At 37.6% G+C, this 19,385-nt stretch overlaps 4 protein-coding genes across 5 annotated transcripts in view; all 4 read left to right on the top strand.

The window, feature by feature from the left end:
* The window catches only part of LOC309492377 (uncharacterized protein), a 232,020-nt gene that overhangs the window by 107,222 nt on the left and 105,413 nt on the right, over window positions 1–19,385 (top strand). The window lies entirely within an intron of this gene.
* On the top strand, window positions 12,238–12,926 carry LOC309473933 (extracellular superoxide dismutase [Cu-Zn]-like). Its single transcript, XM_082136217.1, has one exon. It carries the CDS (start codon window positions 12,253–12,255, stop codon window positions 12,904–12,906), a length of 654 nt encoding a protein of 217 aa, XP_081992343.1. The 5' UTR covers window positions 12,238–12,252; the 3' UTR covers window positions 12,907–12,926.
* The window catches only part of LOC309492569 (extracellular superoxide dismutase [Cu-Zn]-like), a 50,037-nt gene continuing 46,742 nt past the window's right edge, over window positions 16,091–19,385 (top strand). The window contains exon 1 of the mRNA XM_082161563.1: window positions 16,091–16,155. The gene's annotated coding sequence lies outside the window, so the exon portion shown is untranslated. The remainder of the gene's footprint in view (window positions 16,156–19,385) is intronic.
* Window positions 17,093–17,892, top strand: LOC309492597 (extracellular superoxide dismutase [Cu-Zn]-like). The gene has a single exon (XM_082161592.1). It carries the CDS (start codon window positions 17,108–17,110, stop codon window positions 17,759–17,761), a length of 654 nt encoding a protein of 217 aa, XP_082017718.1. The 5' UTR covers window positions 17,093–17,107; the 3' UTR covers window positions 17,762–17,892.

The raw sequence follows: 19,385 nt of genomic DNA, 5'->3' as shown, positions 1-19,385 counted from the left end.
CCATCACACAAACACAAACACACACACTGAACATCACAGCACACGAAGCTACAGGCCCTTTTGAACATCATCATATTAACCCTATCAGGACCGGACGGCATCGCGTCTGAGGACCGACGTTTCTGCACCCTTCTTCCATTAAGTGGACTTCATCTGGAATACTTGGGACTTCTTAAAACTGAGTACACTTGCTTATTACCACCAATTCGTTGCCCTCTCTTAATATAATTGTATCGTTTGAATATAACCACATTGTTTTTATTGTTTGTTTATTTTACGTAGGCCTACGCTGTTTATTGTGATATTTACATTTTGTTGACATTGTGAGAAACTAATAATCAATACAGTGAGTGAATTTGATCTTTGACTCTGGTTTCTTTACTCCTCTCCTAGTTACTGGACATTAATTGTGTATTAATACTCTAAGGTGATTTAGAACCGTAATAGCAATCAGTGCATTCTACAGCCTTCAATACATTAGTATAGGGTGAACTTTTTGAATCTTGTTCCTGACTAATAACCCAAATTACAAAAAAAAAAAGACTAAAACTAACACTAAAACTAATACAAACTAAACTAAAACTAAGCATTTTCAAAAAATAAAAAATAAACTAGCAAACCCACTTTAAAAACTAATTAAAACTAAACTGAATTTAAAAACAAAAAGTCAAAACGAAATAAAAATAAAAACTAATGAAAAATGCAAAACTATAATAACCCTGACAGAGACGGATGTAGTGCTAACTGTGTTAAGAGTTTTGGAAAATTGTTAAAAGTATTGAAAAATCTGTCATAGCAATCGTAAAAAAAAAAATATAGCAGTACTTCTTTTAATAAACACAAAACACTGGAGAACACATTGTGCAATGCAAGACAAAGAACTGAATAAACTGAGTGCTATATATAAACAGGCAAACAAAGGGAGCTAAATGAAACACAGGTGAACTTAATTAGTGACTAACAGACTATCATGGTTAACTTGTAGCTCAACATGAGTTCCTATAAGAGCAGCCAAAAGGAACATTCTCTCAACCCCAGGTCAGGACTGCACACGGATTAAGCGTTGTAGTATTTTTGTGACTGCAATATTCAGGCTCCACACGGATTGAGGACGACTTTTCAGCTGTACGGTAGTGCACCTTTGCTGTTTTAGGCTTGTTTTGTTTTTTCTCCATTCCATTTTCTCCATCAACTGACTTGATTTAGTACAACAACAAAAAAAGTTTAGTTTAAGCAAAAGTATAGATATTGTCTTTTATTTTACCTGTCCTTGTGAAAAATATCAGAATCAAAAAATCTTAACTTTATATTTAATATTGAATAACATGTAGGCTACAACAGATCAAATTAAGTGTACTTTAAAGCACAACAAAAAGATTTTTAAAACATAATGTACTTTAAAGTAAAACTCTTAGTTTGGCTTTACCTTTTAGTGTACATGTACTTAATGTCACTCCTGCCAGCAGAAGCCCTATCATGGCCACCAGAGGGCACTTCTCCCTAGACCTTTTCCATTTCCATGAACCTTTGCCTGGACTCGTTTTAGTGTGATTACATCCACCTGTATGTCATTGGTTTGTATCATAGGAACTTTGGCTGGCAGGTGTGACGCTTATGAAAGTGTACGTGTGTACACTTAAGTGGCTTTTTATAATTCATCAGTGATATTATCTGCAAGTTTTTATTTATTATTATTATTATTATTATTGTTGTTGTACTTTCAAGATACTACAGGTACACATCCAATACCAATAAGCGCATTTTTTTATTTTTTTATTTTCACAAGGGTACATAGCAATTAAAAAATTATAGTTTTCTAGACCGCAACATGGTGTCGGCCCCCATCTGGTACACCTGGATCACACACGGCCCAGATGTGGGCCGGATCTGGTTGCTGTCTGGGTTCTTGTATGGTTTTCCGTTGCAAACTAATCTGGTTGTGCTATTTTTACCTAATGCAACTTCCATTCTCAAAGCTCCCTGCAACAAAGCTTTGACCTTTTATCAAAAATATTACGTTCTTAAACCAAATGGCATGATTTCACTGAATCCACTTTTCATTGTAGGCTTTAAAGATCAACATGGAGAAAATCATCCTAATATTCCCTCTGATATTGCTGGTGCTGCATATACAAGGAGGAGAGTTCCACAAGGAGGAGTGTTTGCCTGGCGAAGCTCCACAGCCGGAAGTCGTGGAGTTCGACAACACCATCTATGCCACTTGTGAAGTAACTCCCAGCCCCAATTTGCCACGTAACCAGCCAAAGATCTTTGGGCAAATCCTCTTCAAGCAGGTCTTCCCCAATGGAGATTTAGAAGTGAAAATCAACCTCCGTGGTTTGCCTGCCATCGATCGTCAAGAGCGTGCCATGCACATCCATCAGTATGGAGACCTCAGTCAAGGCAGCATCACTGTTGGTCCTCATTATAATCCAAACGGCGTTGACCACCCTCATCATCCTGGAGACCTGGGCAACTTTGCTTCCGAGAAAGGAGTTATAAGGCAGTTCCTGACGCTTCCAGACGCCAAGCTCTTTGGGCCTTATTCCATTCTGGGACGTGCGGTGGCGGTTCATGAGAAGGAGGATGATCTGGGAATGGGTTCAGATGAGGAGAGTAAACTCAGTGGGAATGCTGGACCGATAATTGCTCTCGGTGTGATTGGTATTACTACTCCAAGTCTGTGGCAGAAGACTGAAGTGCCCCCCAAGAAAACATGTGGAGGAAGGCACTGAGAGTCAAAGATGAGGGAGTCGGATATGGTGGAAGGCCAGATTCAAATGGGATAATCATGATTTTCCTTGTGTATTCTTTGTATGTGTCCTACATTAAAGTATATTTCATAACCTGAACATTCCCATGTTTTTTTTCTTGGTCTTTTCAAAGGCTTTTTGGCCAAAGCTTCCAATAGTAAATGCACTCTTAAAAATAAATGTAGGGTGAATGCAGGCAAAGTGGGCCGTTTAGTTTGATTTACTGTGCTCAATGGGTTAACACTTTCAGAGCATGACAATGGCCTTTAATTAAAGATACACTATTTCTTTAAATGATACAATGGTTTAGGTTGATGCAATATGACACTGGAGGGTGTGGCTAGATCTCAAGGGAGGACACCCTTATTGTTCAAGGTAGACATAACCTCTGACATAAGATTTTATTTTTGAAGTTATAAGGTTTCTCGCTAAATGTCAACAAATGGGTATATTATTCTGACAGTTTGTTAGTACAGTTAACAGGGAATCAAAATGCAAAAAAAATGTCTTGGTTTTCTTGTAAGGTGTTTAAAGCTAGAATATGTAAGATTTTTGTAATGAAATAACCAAAAATCACTTGCAAAGTGTGATATATTTCCTGCAGTTGTGTACTTCCAGTATCCCAAAAGTTCCCAAAGATTTTTAATTTCAGAGAAATTCCCATTTTAAATTAAAGCTGCAAGCAGCATTTATTGGTGTTCAAGCATTTAAGGCCTTTAAGCACAAATGCATAAAAAGACATTAAGTTTTATTTGGCAACCATTTAACCACTGACATCATACATGGAAAAGACCATTTCCAGCCAATTTAACAAAGGAAATATATGGTTTTCAAAGCTTTTTAACAGTTATAGCGCCACCTATGGTCCGATCTCCATAAAATTGTGCATGCTTGTTTACAATGTTATTTCACATATGCTCACCAATTTTCATTAAGTTCTGAGTTTTCGTTTAGGATTTATAGGCTTTCGAGTGAATTTTGCCACGCCCATTTTCTAAATGACCCTGTTGTAGCCGTCCAAATGTAAAAGTTCAAAAGTTTTAGCACTTTGTGCTTGAACCCCTAATAATGGCTCATTCTAATAGATATCTAATAGATTTAGTCAATCATAGCACAATGTCATAAAAACACTAACATCAGATGGAATTACAGAAACTGCATTATTGTATACGTGTCAGGTCTGCCCTTATACAACAGACAGTATATTGTATTGATCATAGATTGTGTTTTGCTCTGCAGTTTCTTTTGAAGCCTCTCTACATTTTTGTTTTGTTAACATTTACATGTAGTTTCTGTCAACATAAAATAAATTAATATTTTCGTTTTAACTCTGGTACGTGTTTAAGGCGCTGGTGCAAAAGAACACAGGAACAAAGGTAGTTTAAATTGAAGAAAAATAGTACATTTATTCACAATATGATAACTCAAAGAAAGAGAGAGAGAGAGAGAGAGAGAGAGAGAGAGAGAGAGAGAGAGAGAGAAACAAAAATACCGTACACAGGGAGAAGGAACCTGAGCAGGGCTAAATCAAAGAAAGAAATAAAACAAAACCCACAATATAACCATCTCCCCTTCCCAATAAGCTACTAATTCAAAAAGAAAAGATACAAAAAAAAAAAAAAACATCTTCAGCATTCAACATGCCCTACTTAAACTACTTAAAACTCAAAACATACAATGGTGGCACCCGCTGCTTACCTAATGGTTTTAGCAACGTGTTTCCCTAGAGATGTTGCAAAAAATGGAAGTCGCGTGACACACTTCCCTGGTCACTACTCCCTGGTCGGCTGTAAACCAATATAAAGAAAACATAAAGACTTCAAGTTTTTACATGCTTTGAAAAACAACAAATCACTGAGAGAAAACAAACTGTTGGTTAAAACAATTGAAAAGATTAAACAAAGAATCAACCCATTCAGGTGTAACCGTCGAAATGATGACTGACAGCCAACAGCACCGCCCTAAGACAGCCAACAGCACCGCCCTAGCAGAGAAAGAGAAAGTAAAATAAAAAAACAACATCCTCTGAGCACGTAACAGATAGTCATGTGCATTTGATCTACAGATGGTGGACAACCAGAATGCCTATTACCGCCACGCCAGCCGAAAATAAACCAGCTGCATTTCAAAGTCGTCCCCGAAATGACCGCCAGGTGGCGCAAAGGGACATTGTGCAAAACAGCAGCAATTGCCGTATTTTAAAATGTAAGTGGGTTAAATATAAAACCCTGAGCCTAATAGGCATATTTTTCATTAAATAGGCCTATTAGGCTACAACAGAATAGAACCAAAGATAGAATCAATTTTAGAACTGAAAAAATAGAATCAAAAGTTAAAAATAGAGACGATATTAGGAGCAATGACGCTGAATATTTTTACTATTCTATTGAGGAATTAGATAGGCTAAATGAAGAGCTCTCGTGAGCGATATAATTGCATAGTAATTTATAGTGATTTCAAAAGCAGTCCTTAAAAAAACAAAAAAACATGGAGTAGTGTGGCATCATTTTTGAGAGATTACGCGGAACGCGTTTTAGTTAAGATCCTGGTTTCAATGCCCTTAATGTATATTGGCTAGGCTACTGCTTTAAAAAAATGTCACAACGCGTTTTGAGATTGTTTTGAATTAAACATTGAAGTTTAAAATGTAGTGTTTTGGCACACCAGGCCGAGTGGCGTTACGCATTGTTCAAAAATCAGGTTTTATTCTGGCATGTTGAATTGGCGTTAGAATTTTTTTTTAGATTTATTAGATTTAGATTTTAGATTTCGTTAGATTTATTTTTCTCATAACAGCTAAAATAACTTAATATATGCCTTGTCTTAATATGACCTACTTAATATAGGCAATAGACATATAATAGCCTATATAATAAATTAGCAAAACTTGGCCACTAAATATTTAATTTTCAATTATTTTAATTATCACAATTAAAGTTTTAATTTTATTAAATTGAACAAGCGCAACAATCAGCATTTAATCAAATATTCTAAAAGATGTATTATTAATAATAATGTTATTTCAACATAATATTTCGTTTTTTCGACATAATATGTGTGCGTGCAACAAGCAAGATGTGCATTTGTAAATCCGGTGATGCGTGCATAGATTTTTATCAATAAACTAGTGTTTTCTGACAGTGTCGACTGCAAAGATGAAGTTACGATCGCCATATTTGTAGTGAACGCACCTAGAGAGAAATGCACATAAAGACATAATCAGAGAGTAGCCTTTTTCTTTTCGTTTTGAATTATTTCGTTTGAAGACATTTCAAGCTTTGTGTATTTGATGTATTTATCATGTCTGTGTGAGGCATACGCTGAGTTTCGTTAAGTTAGGAGGATGAGATGCGCTCCAGCTGACGTGCAATGCAAGTGACCGCGCGGGCGCCTCCATGATTAGTGTCTGTTATATTTGCTTCTCTTACTTATTAAATCCAGGCAATTGGTTGATGAAAAATTGATTAAAATTAAGATACAATTTATAGAAAACGAAATTCACTTTAAAGAAAGGTTTTCTACTAAACAAAACTTAATGAAGTGGTCAAAATCATGTCTGACCCACTCCATATCCATCTCTCCATATAATGCATCCTATCTTACTCGTGCTGTTCACTTTTCATAGATGAAAAAAAAAAATAACATTATAATATTTTAACAAATATGATACTAAATGAGATTATTTAATGGCTACAACAGTATAGTAGGCCTATAGAATCTATTTGTACAAATTGCTGCACATTAATTTAATTAAATGAAACCTTGTAACGAATTCACATTGTAGGGTAGACTGTGTACAGTTGAGACACCTTAAATAACTTGCGTTCGCAGCAAGCACAAGTTGTGATTTTTGCTGTGCACTTGCATATTAGTGTCAGCTGGGAAGGAAATATGGTGGTGTGGCGCAATGGATAAGACACATGCCTTTGGTGTGAGAGACCCGGGTTCGAATCCACTGTGAGACACCAATGTGTCCCTGAGCAAGACACTTAACCCCTAGTTGCTCCAGAGGCGTGCGACCTCTGACATATATAGCAATTGTAAGTCGCTTTGGATAAAAGCGTCAGCTAAATGAATAAATGTAAATGTAAATATAGAGACCAGACCTCTTGGAACTTTAATTGAATACATAGCGTTGGTAAAGCATACTGCAATTACATCCCTACAAATTTATTAGGCCCTACTGAAAATAAATGTATCGAATTTAAGCAAAATAGCCAAAATGTTAAGACTGTAAGCCCTTTGCTTTTTTACGTAGCCTATAAAGGACTCTTATAGCCGACTTTGTGTTAATTTAATTTGTAGAGGATTTTTTTTAACTCAAACATTAACACTGAAATAAATGAAACTAAATTATTGTACATTTTTTGGCACACCACGACGAGTGGCGCTATGCATTGTTCTAAAGCCAGGTTTTATTCTGGCATGTTGAATTAGTGTTCGACAAACGCGGCGGCGCGTTCATTTGAATGAAGAGCGCTTCTCGCTCACACACACTGGAACGTTAGGCCATGTCGCAACGAGTGAATCGTGGCCGAGTGGTTGAACTTACGTTACGATCATTTAGATGACACGGGTTCGAATCCCGAACTAATTTGGACTACTGATATTTTTTATTTTAGCCTATTAATGCATTTTATAGTCTATTGTTGATGCAGAGAGATTTGTCTAGTTTTAAAACATAGTTTTTTGCTTATAGCCTATTTACAAAATAAAATCACCATGCATTTCCATTTTACACTAAGGAACAAATATCCAAAATATCCAGCGCGAGAGAGGCAAAGAAAAACGCTTGTTCTTAATTTATGTTGCTTTGAACTTTTTTCGTTTTGTACCGTTTTAATTTTTTAATTTAGCTGCAATTTCTTTGACAATAGAAATTTAAAATGTTGCAAGAATAAGATTCTGTGTTTCTTATTTTGCATCACAAAGGTATTAAACTCTATTGATGCAACCCTGTTTAAATAAATAAACTGTCCCGACACTTTATTCATACCTTGAAATGTGCGATGGGTTTTCATGTCATCATGTCATCTTCGTCCGCTTATCCGGGGCCGGGTCGCGGGGGCAGCAGTCTAAGCAGAGATGCCCAGACTCCCCTCTCCCTAGACACTTCCTCCAGCTCTTCCGGGGGAACACCGAGGCGTTCCCAGGCCAGCCGGGAGACATAGTCTCTCCAGCGTGTCCTAGGTCTTCCCCGGGGTCTCCTCCCAGTGGGACGCGCCCGGAACACCTTCCCGGGAAGGCGTCCAGGAGGCATCCGGAACAGATGCCCGAAAGCATCTTTTGCAGCGATTTTTGTGTGATCATATCAGTGAACACCCCTGACCACTCGGTGAGTTTCACGTCTTTGTAAACGAAAGTTTAATGCGTTTTAGGAAGGATTGTCCCAGTGCACCTATACACCCATTCTAGAGGTTTTGGGGAAAGCAAAAGAAACCTAAAATTCTCGGGACAGCAGCGTCTGTCCAAAATTTAATCTTAACCGTTCTATTTCATCAGAAACGATCTGTAAACAGGGCTTTAAGTGTAAAATACCGAACTTGTCCTTTAAGCGAATATCATTTATTATCCTTATGAGCGCTGTCTCTGTGCTGTGGTGTGGTCGGAAACCAGATTGAAAATGATTCAAGTATCCATTCGAGCATAAGAATTTGTTCAGCTGACAACTTTTTCAATGGTCTTGCCTATGAAAGGAAGATTTGAGATCGGTCTATAGTTGCCTAATATGGTCTTATCCAGATTACTCTTTTTCAGGAGGGGCTTGACAACTGCAGTTTTCAGGGAGTTTGGAAAACTCCCAGAGAGAAGTGAGGCATTTACCACTTCAAGAAGATCTGCTTCTAAACTGTTTAAGAAGCTTCTAAACTGTTTAACTCATAACACTCTACACACCATTCTTCCTTGGGCATGTCTCCTTTTGAATGTCAATTTGGGTTTCCCCCATCTTTGTTTCCTGAGCAGGAACTGGAGGTCCAGGTACCAGCTGCAAACCAATTAGTCCAGAGGTGCCGCCAGGCCTGGCGGAAAGCACGCACAGCCTTAGTGAAAGCATCGCAACGGTAGCAGAAACCAGTATACACTGTCCGTCAACTGCTAGATTCTCGTTGAGTCCGTGGATGAGTCCAATACCTAATGGATTGGGAGGGTTATGGCCCAGAAGAGCGGTCTTGGGTGCCAGCTGGAGACATCTTAGATCCAGACCTTATCAGAGAGTTCCACCGTCTGGATTCCAACCGTAGCCAACGGAACGTCAGGAGCCGTTCCTGAGAGAGGGGCTCCTGTAAGACTCCTCCTGCAATGACTCTCCAAGCCACTAGGGAGAGCTGTCTGCTCCTTCCTGCAATTACTCTCCCTGCCACTAGATGGCACCACCTGCTGTGAACTCTTTAGACTGCTCATCAAGTTAATGTGTTCCACCTGTATTTTGTCCCATTTAAGTTGGCAGTTTTCATTGAGCTGTGTTCAGTCTTGAGCCTACCATCTATGGACTTCCTGAGTCATAGAAGAGTTAAAGGGATAGTTCACTTTGAAATAAAATTTTGGTATGTTTTAGCTTACCTCAAGGGCATCCAAGATGTAGGTGTCTTTTTTTCCGCAGTAGTTTCAATTTTGATATTTTTAGGTCAAACCGTTCTTGTCTCTCAGTCATATAATGCAGGTCTATGGTCACTGTCTCAAAGAGCCTGCACAGAGTCCAAATTAAGGCGAGACACGGCAGGCAAAAACATCGTTTTTTTTTTACTGGTCAATTTTGAGATTTGGGGATATTTGTCTTCAATAACACGTCTTCTTTCAGACTTGTGTTGAAAAAAAGTCCGAAATACACATTTAGGTCTTTATTTTATTACACTTTGTCTGTTTGCGTCTGTAGATTTCTCATAAATTCAACAAAAGTTTGCGTTCTTAATCAACGTGCTGCTCCGCGATCTCTGCCGTCAGCCTGTAATCAGAAGCTCCGTTAGGAAGCTCTCTATGTTGTGTACAATCCTGTCGGATCCAAATATGGTCATTTCCTTTTTATCAGCAACCAATCGTGAAAGTAAAAGGGCTGAATGCGCAATCTCATTGGCTGATGAAAAATCTTTAAAGCCCGTTTTCTCAAAATGACTTTTCTCTCATTCTCCAAGTCCGAAATCTCCACTTCAGTAGCACCTATATACACCAAACTTTCCAGACTTGTACCTAGTTATATTATGAAGACATTCACAGAGGGATTTGTAAATATATTATTCCTAGCCTGATTTATATAACATTTTATTCCAAAAAACATGGCGAAATTTTTTTTTTAAGGCTATTGACAGTATTTTCTGATTTACAGGATAACAAAAGTAGATATCCATAAATCCCTCTGTAATTTTTTTCCCATCTAATATGTGAACACAATGAAAAAATCATTTTTAACCTGGCTTTATCCAATACTGAGATATCGTTTTTTTAAATATATGCAAATTAGTGCATATTTGATTAGATATTGCCTGATTTGCATATTTAAACATTAAATTACAGAAAACTTGTAATACATTTTTTTCTCATCTTAATGTAGGTAATCAACTGGGAAAGTTTCATGGTGATTTCTGCTAGTTAAAATTTTTACCCTATTCACCTGTAGTGTCTCGCCTTAAAACAATTCCCCATCGTTGCCGCTTCCTATTGTGTGACGTGTGCGTAGACTGGTGCATAGATATATACACTAGATGTCACCTCTTTCCAATGAAATGCCGTAGCCAAGGCGGCATCTATTGTATATACTATGCACCAGTCTGCGCACACGTCATACGCCAGGAAGCGCCCGCGCCTTCAGATCACTTGGACGTGGCTGAGTACAAAAGGTAAAAACGATATAAATACTGTTCGTTTTCTCACACAAACCGCTCGTTTCGTGTCTTAGGCCGTCAATGTGTACTTACGATGGGGAATTGTTTAATTTGGACGATGGGGAATTGTTTTAATTTGGACTCTGTGCATGCACTTTGAGACAGTGACCATAGACCTGCATTATATGACTGAGAGACAAGAACGGTTTGACCTAAAAATATCAAAATTGAAACTACTGCGAAAAAAAGACACCTACATCTTGGATGCTTTAGCTTTTGTGTTTCAATTCACAATATAAACAGCTGTTTACCTTGACTTTAGCCTGTTAGGTTCAGAACATGGTGTTATCTGTTCTGACACACATTGTTAAAGCATCGGTAAATTTGGCAGTAAAAATCCATTGGTTTGGTCTTGTTTGAGCTTGTGTGTAAAAGAAGTTCAAGCATTTAAAATTTGTGTCAATTGTATGCATTTTGTGTTAAAGCAACGAGAAATGTGTTAATAGTATACACAGGCAAACAAAGGGAGCTAAATGAAACACAGGTGAACTTAATTAGTGACTAACAGACTATCATGGTTAACTTGTAGCTCAACATGAGTTCCTATAAGAGCAGCCAAAAGGAACATTCTCTCAACCCCAGGTCAGGACTGCACACGGATTAAGCGTTGTAGTATTTTTGTGACTGCAATATTCAGGCTCCACACGGATTGAGGACGACTTTTCAGCTGTACGGTAGTGCACCTTTGCTGTTTTAGGCTTGTTTTGTTTTTTCTCCATTCCATTTTCTCCATCAACTGACTTGATTTAGTACAACTAAAAAAGGTTTAGTTTAAGCAAAAGTATAGATATTGTCTTTTATTTTACCTGTCCTTGAGAAAAATATCAGAATCAAAAAATCTTAACTTTATATTTAATATTGAATAACATGTAGGCTACAACAGATCAAATTAAGTGTACTTTAAAGCACAACAAAAAGATTTTTAAAATATAATGTACTTTAAAGTAAAACTCTTAGTTTGGCATTACTTTTTTTCTTTTTTTTTTTTAAAGTGTACATGTACTTAATGACACTCCTGCCAGCAGAAGCCCTATCATGGCCACCAGAGGGCACTTCTCCCTAGACCTTTTCCATTTCCATGAACCTTTGCCTGGACTCATTTTAGTGTGATTACATCCACCTGTATGTCATTGGTTTGTATCATAGGAACTTTGGCTGGCAGGTGTGACGCTTATGAAAGTGTACGTGTGTACACTTAAGTGGCTTTTTATAATTCATCAGTGTTATTATCTGCAAGTTTTTATTTATTATTATTATTATTGTACTTTCAAGATACTACAGATACACATCCAATACCAATAAGCTAATTTTTTATTTTATTATTTTCACAAGGGTACATAGCAATTCAAGAGTTTTTCTAGACCGCAACATGGTGTCGGCCCCCATCTGGTACACCTGGATCACACACGGCCCAGATGTGGGCCGGATCTGGTTGATGTCTGGGTTCTTGTATGGTTTTCCGTTGCAAACTAATCTGGTTGTGCTATTTTTACCTAATGCAACTTCCATTCTCAAAGCTCCCTGCAACAAAGCTTTGACCCTTTATCAAAAATATTACGTTCTTAAACCAAATGGCATGATTTCACTGAATCCACTTTTCATTGTAGGCTTTAAAGATCAACATGGAGAAAATCATCCTAATATTCCCTCTGATATTGCTGGTGCTGCATATACAAGGAGGAGAGTTCCACAAGGAGGAGTGTTTGCCTGCCGAAGCTCCACAGCCGGAAGTCGTGGAGTTCGACAACACCATCTATGCCACTTGTGAAGTAACTCCCAGCCCCAATTTGCCACGTAACCAGCCAAAGATCTTTGGGCAAATCCTCTTCAAGCAGGTCTTCCCCAATGGAGATTTAGAAGTGAAAATCAACCTCCGTGGTTTGCCTGCCATCGATCGTCAAGAGCGTGCCATGCACATCCATCAGTATGGAGACCTCAGTCAAGGCAGCATCACTGTTGGTCCTCATTATAATCCAAACGGCGTTGACCACCCTCATCATCCTGGAGACCTGGGCAACTTTGCTTCCGAGAAAGGAGTTATAAGGCAGTTCCTGACGCTTCCAGACGCCAAGCTCTTTGGGCCTTATTCCATTCTGGGACGTGCGGTGGTGGTTCATGAGAAGGAGGATGATCTGGGAATGGGTTCAGATGAGGAGAGTAAACTCAGTGGGAATGCTGGAGAGAGAATTGCTCTCGGTGTGATTGGTATTACTACTCCAAGTCTGTGGCAGAAGACTGAAGTGCCCCCCAAGAAAACATGTGGAGGAAGGCACTGAGAGTCAAAGATGAGGGAGTCGGATATATGGTGGAAGGCCAGATTCAAATGGGATAATCATGATTTTTTCCTTGTGTATTCTTTGTATGTGTCCTACATTAAAGTATATTTCATAACCTGAACATTCCCATGTATTTTTTCTTGGTCTTTTCAGAGGCTTTTTGGCCAAAGCTTCCAATAGTAAATGCACTCTTAAAAATAAATGTAGGGTGAATGCAGGCAAAGTGGGCCGTTTAGTTTGATTTACTGTGCTCAATGGGTTAACACTTTCAGAGCATGACAATGGCCTTTAATTAAAGATACACTATTTCTTTAAATGATACAATGGTTTTGGTTGATGCAATATGACACTGGAGGGTGTGGCTAGATCTCAAGGGAGGACACCCTTATTGTTCAAGGTAGACATAACCTCTGACATAAGATTTTATTTTTGAAATTATAAGGTTTCTCGCTAAATGTCAACAAATGGGTATATTATTCTGACAGTTTGTTAGTACAGTTAACAGGGAATCAAAATGCAAAAAAATTTCTTGGTTTTCTTATAAGGTGTTTAAAGCTAGAATATGTAAGATTTTTGTAATAAAATAACCAAAAATCACTTGCAAAGTGTGATATATTTCCTGCAGTTGTGTACTTCCAGTATCCCAAAGATTTTTAATTTCAGAGAAATTCCCATTTTAAATTAAAGCTGCAAGCAGCATTTATCGGTGTTCAAGCATTTAAGGCCTTTAAGCACAAATGCATAAAAAGACTAAGTTTTATTTGGCAACCATTTAACCACTGACATCATACATGGAAAAACCATTTCCCGCCAATTTAACAAAGGAAATATATGGTTTTCAAAGCTTTTTTAACAGTTATAGCGCCACCTATGGTCCGATCTCCATAAAATTGTTCATGCTTGTTTACAATGTTATTTCACATATGCTCACCAATTTTCGTTAAGTTCTGAGTTTTCGTTTAGGATTTATAGGCTTTCGAGTGAATTTTGCCACGCCCATTTTCTAAATGACCCTGTTGTAGCCGTCCAAATGTAAAAGTTCAAAAGTTTTAGCACTTTGTGCTTGAACCCCTAATAATGGCTCATCCATGTTCACTTTCGTTCAAACATTATGGACCATGGCAAGCAGACTTTGGGACAAAAGGAGAACTAAAACGAGGATCAATATCGGCGTGGTGTTTTCGAGATGCCGTAAACTTCGACTTGACAGAGGCGTCTTGCATGTACTTTATTAGACAGTTGAGCAAATGTACATAAAACTGTCATATAGCTCAACATGATGAAATGTTAGAATATGATCTGTATGTTATTCTAATGTTGATCTAGCTTACTGCTAGTCTCATACAGACAAACAAACGCATAGAATAACATTACTTTCAATACACTCAAATGCAGTTTAGTGTGATAGTGTAGACCAAGTGAAACAGCGCTGCGTTACCTCACAAGTTTAATTCACCAAATAAACTGACTTGTTAACCCTTTTCCACCAAGGCAGTGCTGAGGATCAATATCGGCGTGGTGTTTTCAAGATGCCGCAAACTTTGACTTGACTGAGACGTCTTGCATGTACTTTATTAGACAGTTGAGCAAATGTTCAAAACCCGCATGGTGTTATCTGTTCTCACACACATTGTTAAAGCACACTTTTACACTGAATGTTTGCTGCTTCAATCCAGATGAGTACGTTGTTAGGCTATTGACTGTATGTAGGGTGACCACCCGTCCCGCATTGCGTTGTACCGCACAGCATTTTCACCCCTTGTCCCGCACGTCGCATATTGAGAAAATGTCCCGCATTTTCATCAGTCTGTCGGTTTTGAATGATCATATTAAGAAAACGTGCATGCTTTCTTTTGCCTTTTTAAGAAAGCATTTTCTTTATTATTTTTGCGGCATAGTTTTTCACCTATATTTAACAGCGCTTCCTCAGAAGTAGGCTACAAATACAACCGCCTTCTTTTAAATCCTATCCAATGGTTGAAAGTAAAGGAGTAAACACGGTCACTAGTAGGTTTTGACGGCTGTCAATCAAAATGTGGAGCGGTGATTCGTTCCATGTGTTCCCTGTCAGAAAACAAATGGATAATTCGGTCAATTAAAATAAAAATTTAACAGAATTTATCAACTTGTTGCCAGCTGTGGTTGTTTTGATTCACATCCTTTCTAAAAAATATGAAAGTTTTTGGTTTATAAGACATGTCAATGATCTAATTTCATGTTTTATATTTTATTAGTTCATTATTTATTTTGTTGGATTTTAATTGGACTTGGTCAGAACTGTTTCAAAAATAGTTATCTGCATGATGCTGCTGCCTTTGGGCTCAGTGATGTTGAATTTAAATGACATGTCAAATTAAGACATGTAATGTTACATTGTGATATAATGGTGTTTTCTGGAAGGGACTAAAGAACAAAGCATTTTTATCAGCTGAAAGGCAGAATACAAATGTTTTTTTTTTTTATTAAGTTAGATAAGCATTAAATAACAGTTTCAGGTTATGTTTTAGTGTTGGTAACATGTCCAACATTGTCCAACACAAACGTATAATCGTCCCACATTTGGTTTGTTTGATGGTGGTCACCCTACTGTATAGGGTAAATTTAGTATAGGGTGAACTTTTTGAATCTTGTTCCTGACTAATAACCCAAATTACAAAAAAAAAAAGACTAAAACTAACACTAAAACTAATACAAACTAAACTAAAACTAAGCATTTTCAAAAAATAAAAAATAAACTAGCAAACCCACTTTAAAAACTAATTAAAACTAAACTGAATTTAAAAACAAAAAGTCAAAACGAAATAAAAATAAAAACTAATGAAAAATGCAAAACTATAATAACCCTGACAGAGACGGATGTAGTGCTAACTGTGTTAAGAGTTTTGGAAAATTGTTAAAAGTATTGAAAAATCTGTCATAGCAATCGTAAAAAAAAAAATATAGCAGTACTTCTTTTAATAAACACAAAACACTGGAGAACACATTGTGCAATGCAAGACAAAGAACTGAATAAACTGAGTGCTATATATAAACAGGCAAACAAAGGGAGCTAAATGAAACACAGGTGAACTTAATTAGTGACTAACAGACTATCATGGTTAACTTGTAGCTCAACATGAGTTCCTATAAGAGCAGCCAAAAGGAACATTCTCTCAACCCCAGGTCAGGACTGCACACGGATTAAGTGTTGTAGTATTTTTGTGACTGCAATATTCAGGCTCCACACGGATTGAGGACGACTTTTCAGCTGTACGGTAGTGCACCTTTGCTGTTTTAGGCTTGTTTAGTTTTTTCTCCATTCCATTTTCTCCATCAACTGACTTGATTTAGTACAACAAAAAAAAAGTTTAGTTTAAGCAAAAGTATAGATATTGTCTTTTATTTTACCTGTCCTTGTGAAAAATATCAGAATCAAAAAATCTTAACTTTATATTTAATATTGAATAACATGTAGGCTACAACAGATCAAATTAAGTGTACTTTAAAGCACAACAAAAAGATTTTTAAAACATAATGTACTTTAAAGTAAAACTCTTAGTTTGGCTTTACCTTTTAGTGTACATGTACTTAATGTCACTCCTGCCAGCAGAAGCCCTATCATGGCCACCAGAGGGCACTTCTCCCTAGACCTTTTCCATTTCCATGAACCTTTGCCTGGACTCAGTTTAGTGTGATTACATCCACCTGTATGTCATTGGTTTGTATCATAGGAACTTTGGCTGGCAGGTGTGACGCTTATGAAAGTGTACGTGTGTACACTTAAGTGGCTTTTTATAATTCATCAGTGATATTATCTGCAAGTTTTTATTTATTATTATTATTATTATTGTTGTTGTACTTTCAAGATACTACAGGTACACATCCAATACCAATAAGCGCATTTTTTTATTTTTTTATTTTCACAAGGGTACATAGCAATTCAAAAATTATAGTTTTCTAGACCGCAACATGGTGTCGGCCCCCATCTGGTACACCTGGATCACACACGGCCCAGATGTGGGCCGGATCTGGTTGCTGTCTGGGTTCTTGTATGGTTTTCCGTTGCAAACTAATCTGGTTGTGCTATTTTTACCTAATGCAACTTCCATTCTCAAAGCTCCCTGCAACAAAGCTTTGACCTTTTATCAAAAATATTACGTTCTTAAACCAAATGGCATGATTTCACTGAATCCACTTTTCATTGTAGGCTTTAAAGATCAACATGGAGAAAATCATCCTAATATTCCCTCTGATATTGCTGGTGCTGCATATACAAGGAGGAGAGTTCCACAAGGAGGAGTGTTTGCCTGGCGAAGCTCCACAGCCGGAAGTCGTGGAGTTCGACAACACCATCTATGCCACTTGTGAAGTAACTCCCAGCCCCAATTTGCCACGTAACCAGCCAAAGATCTTTGGGCAAATCCTCTTCAAGCAGGTCTTCCCCAATGGAGATTTAGAAGTGAAAATCAACCTCCGTGGTTTGCCTGCCATCGATCGTCAAGAGCGTGCCATGCACATCCATCAGTATGGAGACCTCAGTCAAGGCAGCATCACTGTTGGTCCTCATTATAATCCAAACGGCGTTGACCACCCTCATCATCCTGGAGACCTGGGCAACTTTGCTTCCGAGAAAGGAGTTATAAGGCAGTTCCTGACGCTTCCAGACGCCAAGCTCTTTGGGCCTTATTCCATTCTGGGACGTGCGGTGGCGGTTCATGAGAAGGAGGATGATCTGGGAATGGGTTCAGATGAGGAGAGTAAACTCAGTGGGAATGCTGGACCGATAATTGCTCTCGGTGTGATTGGTATTACTACTCCAAGTCTGTGGCAGAAGACTGAAGTGCCCCCCAAGAAAACATGTGGAGGAAGGCACTGAGAGTCAAAGATGAGGGAGTCGGATATGGTGGAAGGCCAGATTCAAATGGGATAATCATGATTTTCCTTGTGTATTCTTTGTATGTGTCCTACATTAAAGTATATTTCATAACCTGAACATTCCCATGTTTTTTTTCTTGGTCTTTTCAAAGGCTTTTTGGCCAAAGCTTCCAATAGTAAATGCACTCTTAAAAATAAATGTAGGGTGAATGCAGGCAAAGTGGGCCGTTTAGTTTGATTTACTGTGCTCAATGGGTTAACACTTTCAGAGCATGACAATGGCCTTTAATTAAAGATACACTATTTCTTTAAATGATACAATGGTTTAGGTTGATGCAATATGACACTGGAGGGTGTGGCTAGATCTCAAGGGAGGACACCCTTATTGTTCAAGGTAGACATAACCTCTGACATAAGATTTTATTTTTGAAGTTATAAGGTTTCTCGCTAAATGTCAACAAATGGGTATATTATTCTGACAGTTTGTTAGTACAGTTAACAGGGAATCAAAATGCAAAAAAAATGTCTTGGTTTTCGTAAGGTGTTTAAAGCTAGAATATGTAAGATTTTTGTAATAAAATAACCAAAAATCACTTGCAAAGTAGGATATATTTCCTGCAGTTGTGTACTTCCAGTATCCCAAAAGTTCCCAAAGATTTTTAATTTCAGAGAAGTTCCCATTTTAAATTAAAGCTGCAAGCAGCATTTATTGGTGTTCAAGCATTTAAGGCCTTTAAGCACAAATGCATAAAAAGACATTAAGTTTTATTTGGCAACCATTTAACCACTGACATCATACATGGAAAAGACCATTTCCAGCCAATTTAACAAAGGAAATATATGGTTTTCAAAGCTTTTTAACAGTTATAGCGCCACCTATGGTCCGATCTCCATAAAATTGTGCATGCTTGTTTACAATGTTATTTCACATATGCTCACCAATTTTCATTAAGTTCTGAGTTTTCGTTTAGGATTTATAGGCTTTCGAGTGAATTTTGCCACGCCCATTTTCTAAATGACCCTGTTGTAGCCGTCCAAATGTAAAAGTTCAAAAGTTTTAGCACTTTGTGCTTGAACCCCTAATAATGGCTCATTCTAATAGATATCTAATAGATTTAGTCAATCATAGCACAATGTCATAAAAACACTAACATCAGATGGAATTACAGAAACTGCATTATTGTATACGTGTCAGGTCTGCCCTTATACAACAGACAGTATATTGTATTGATCATAGATTGTGTTTTGCTCTGCAGTTTCTTTTGAAGCCTCTCTACATTTTTGTTTTGTTAACATTTACATGTAGTTTCTGTCAACATAAAATAAATTAATATTTTCGTTTTAACTCTGGTACGTGTTTAAGGCGCTGGTGCAAAAGAACACAGGAACAAAGGTAGTTTAAATTGAAGAAAAATAGTACATTTATTCACAATATGATAACTCAAAGAAAGAGAGAGAGAGAGAGAGAGAGAGAGAGAGAGAGAGAGAGAGAGAGAGAGAGAGAAACAAAAATACCGTACACAGGGAGAAGGAACCTGAGCAGGGCTAAATCAAAGAAATAAATAAAACAAAACCCACAATATAACCATCTCCCCTTCCCAATAAGCTACTAATTCAAAAAGAAA

This window comes from Leuciscus leuciscus (genome assembly GCF_965113295.1).
Source record: "Leuciscus leuciscus genome assembly, chromosome: 1".
In the NCBI taxonomy this organism is placed as follows: Eukaryota; Metazoa; Chordata; class Actinopteri; order Cypriniformes; family Leuciscidae; genus Leuciscus; species Leuciscus leuciscus.
This window is presented reverse-complemented; position numbering and strand designations above follow the sequence as displayed.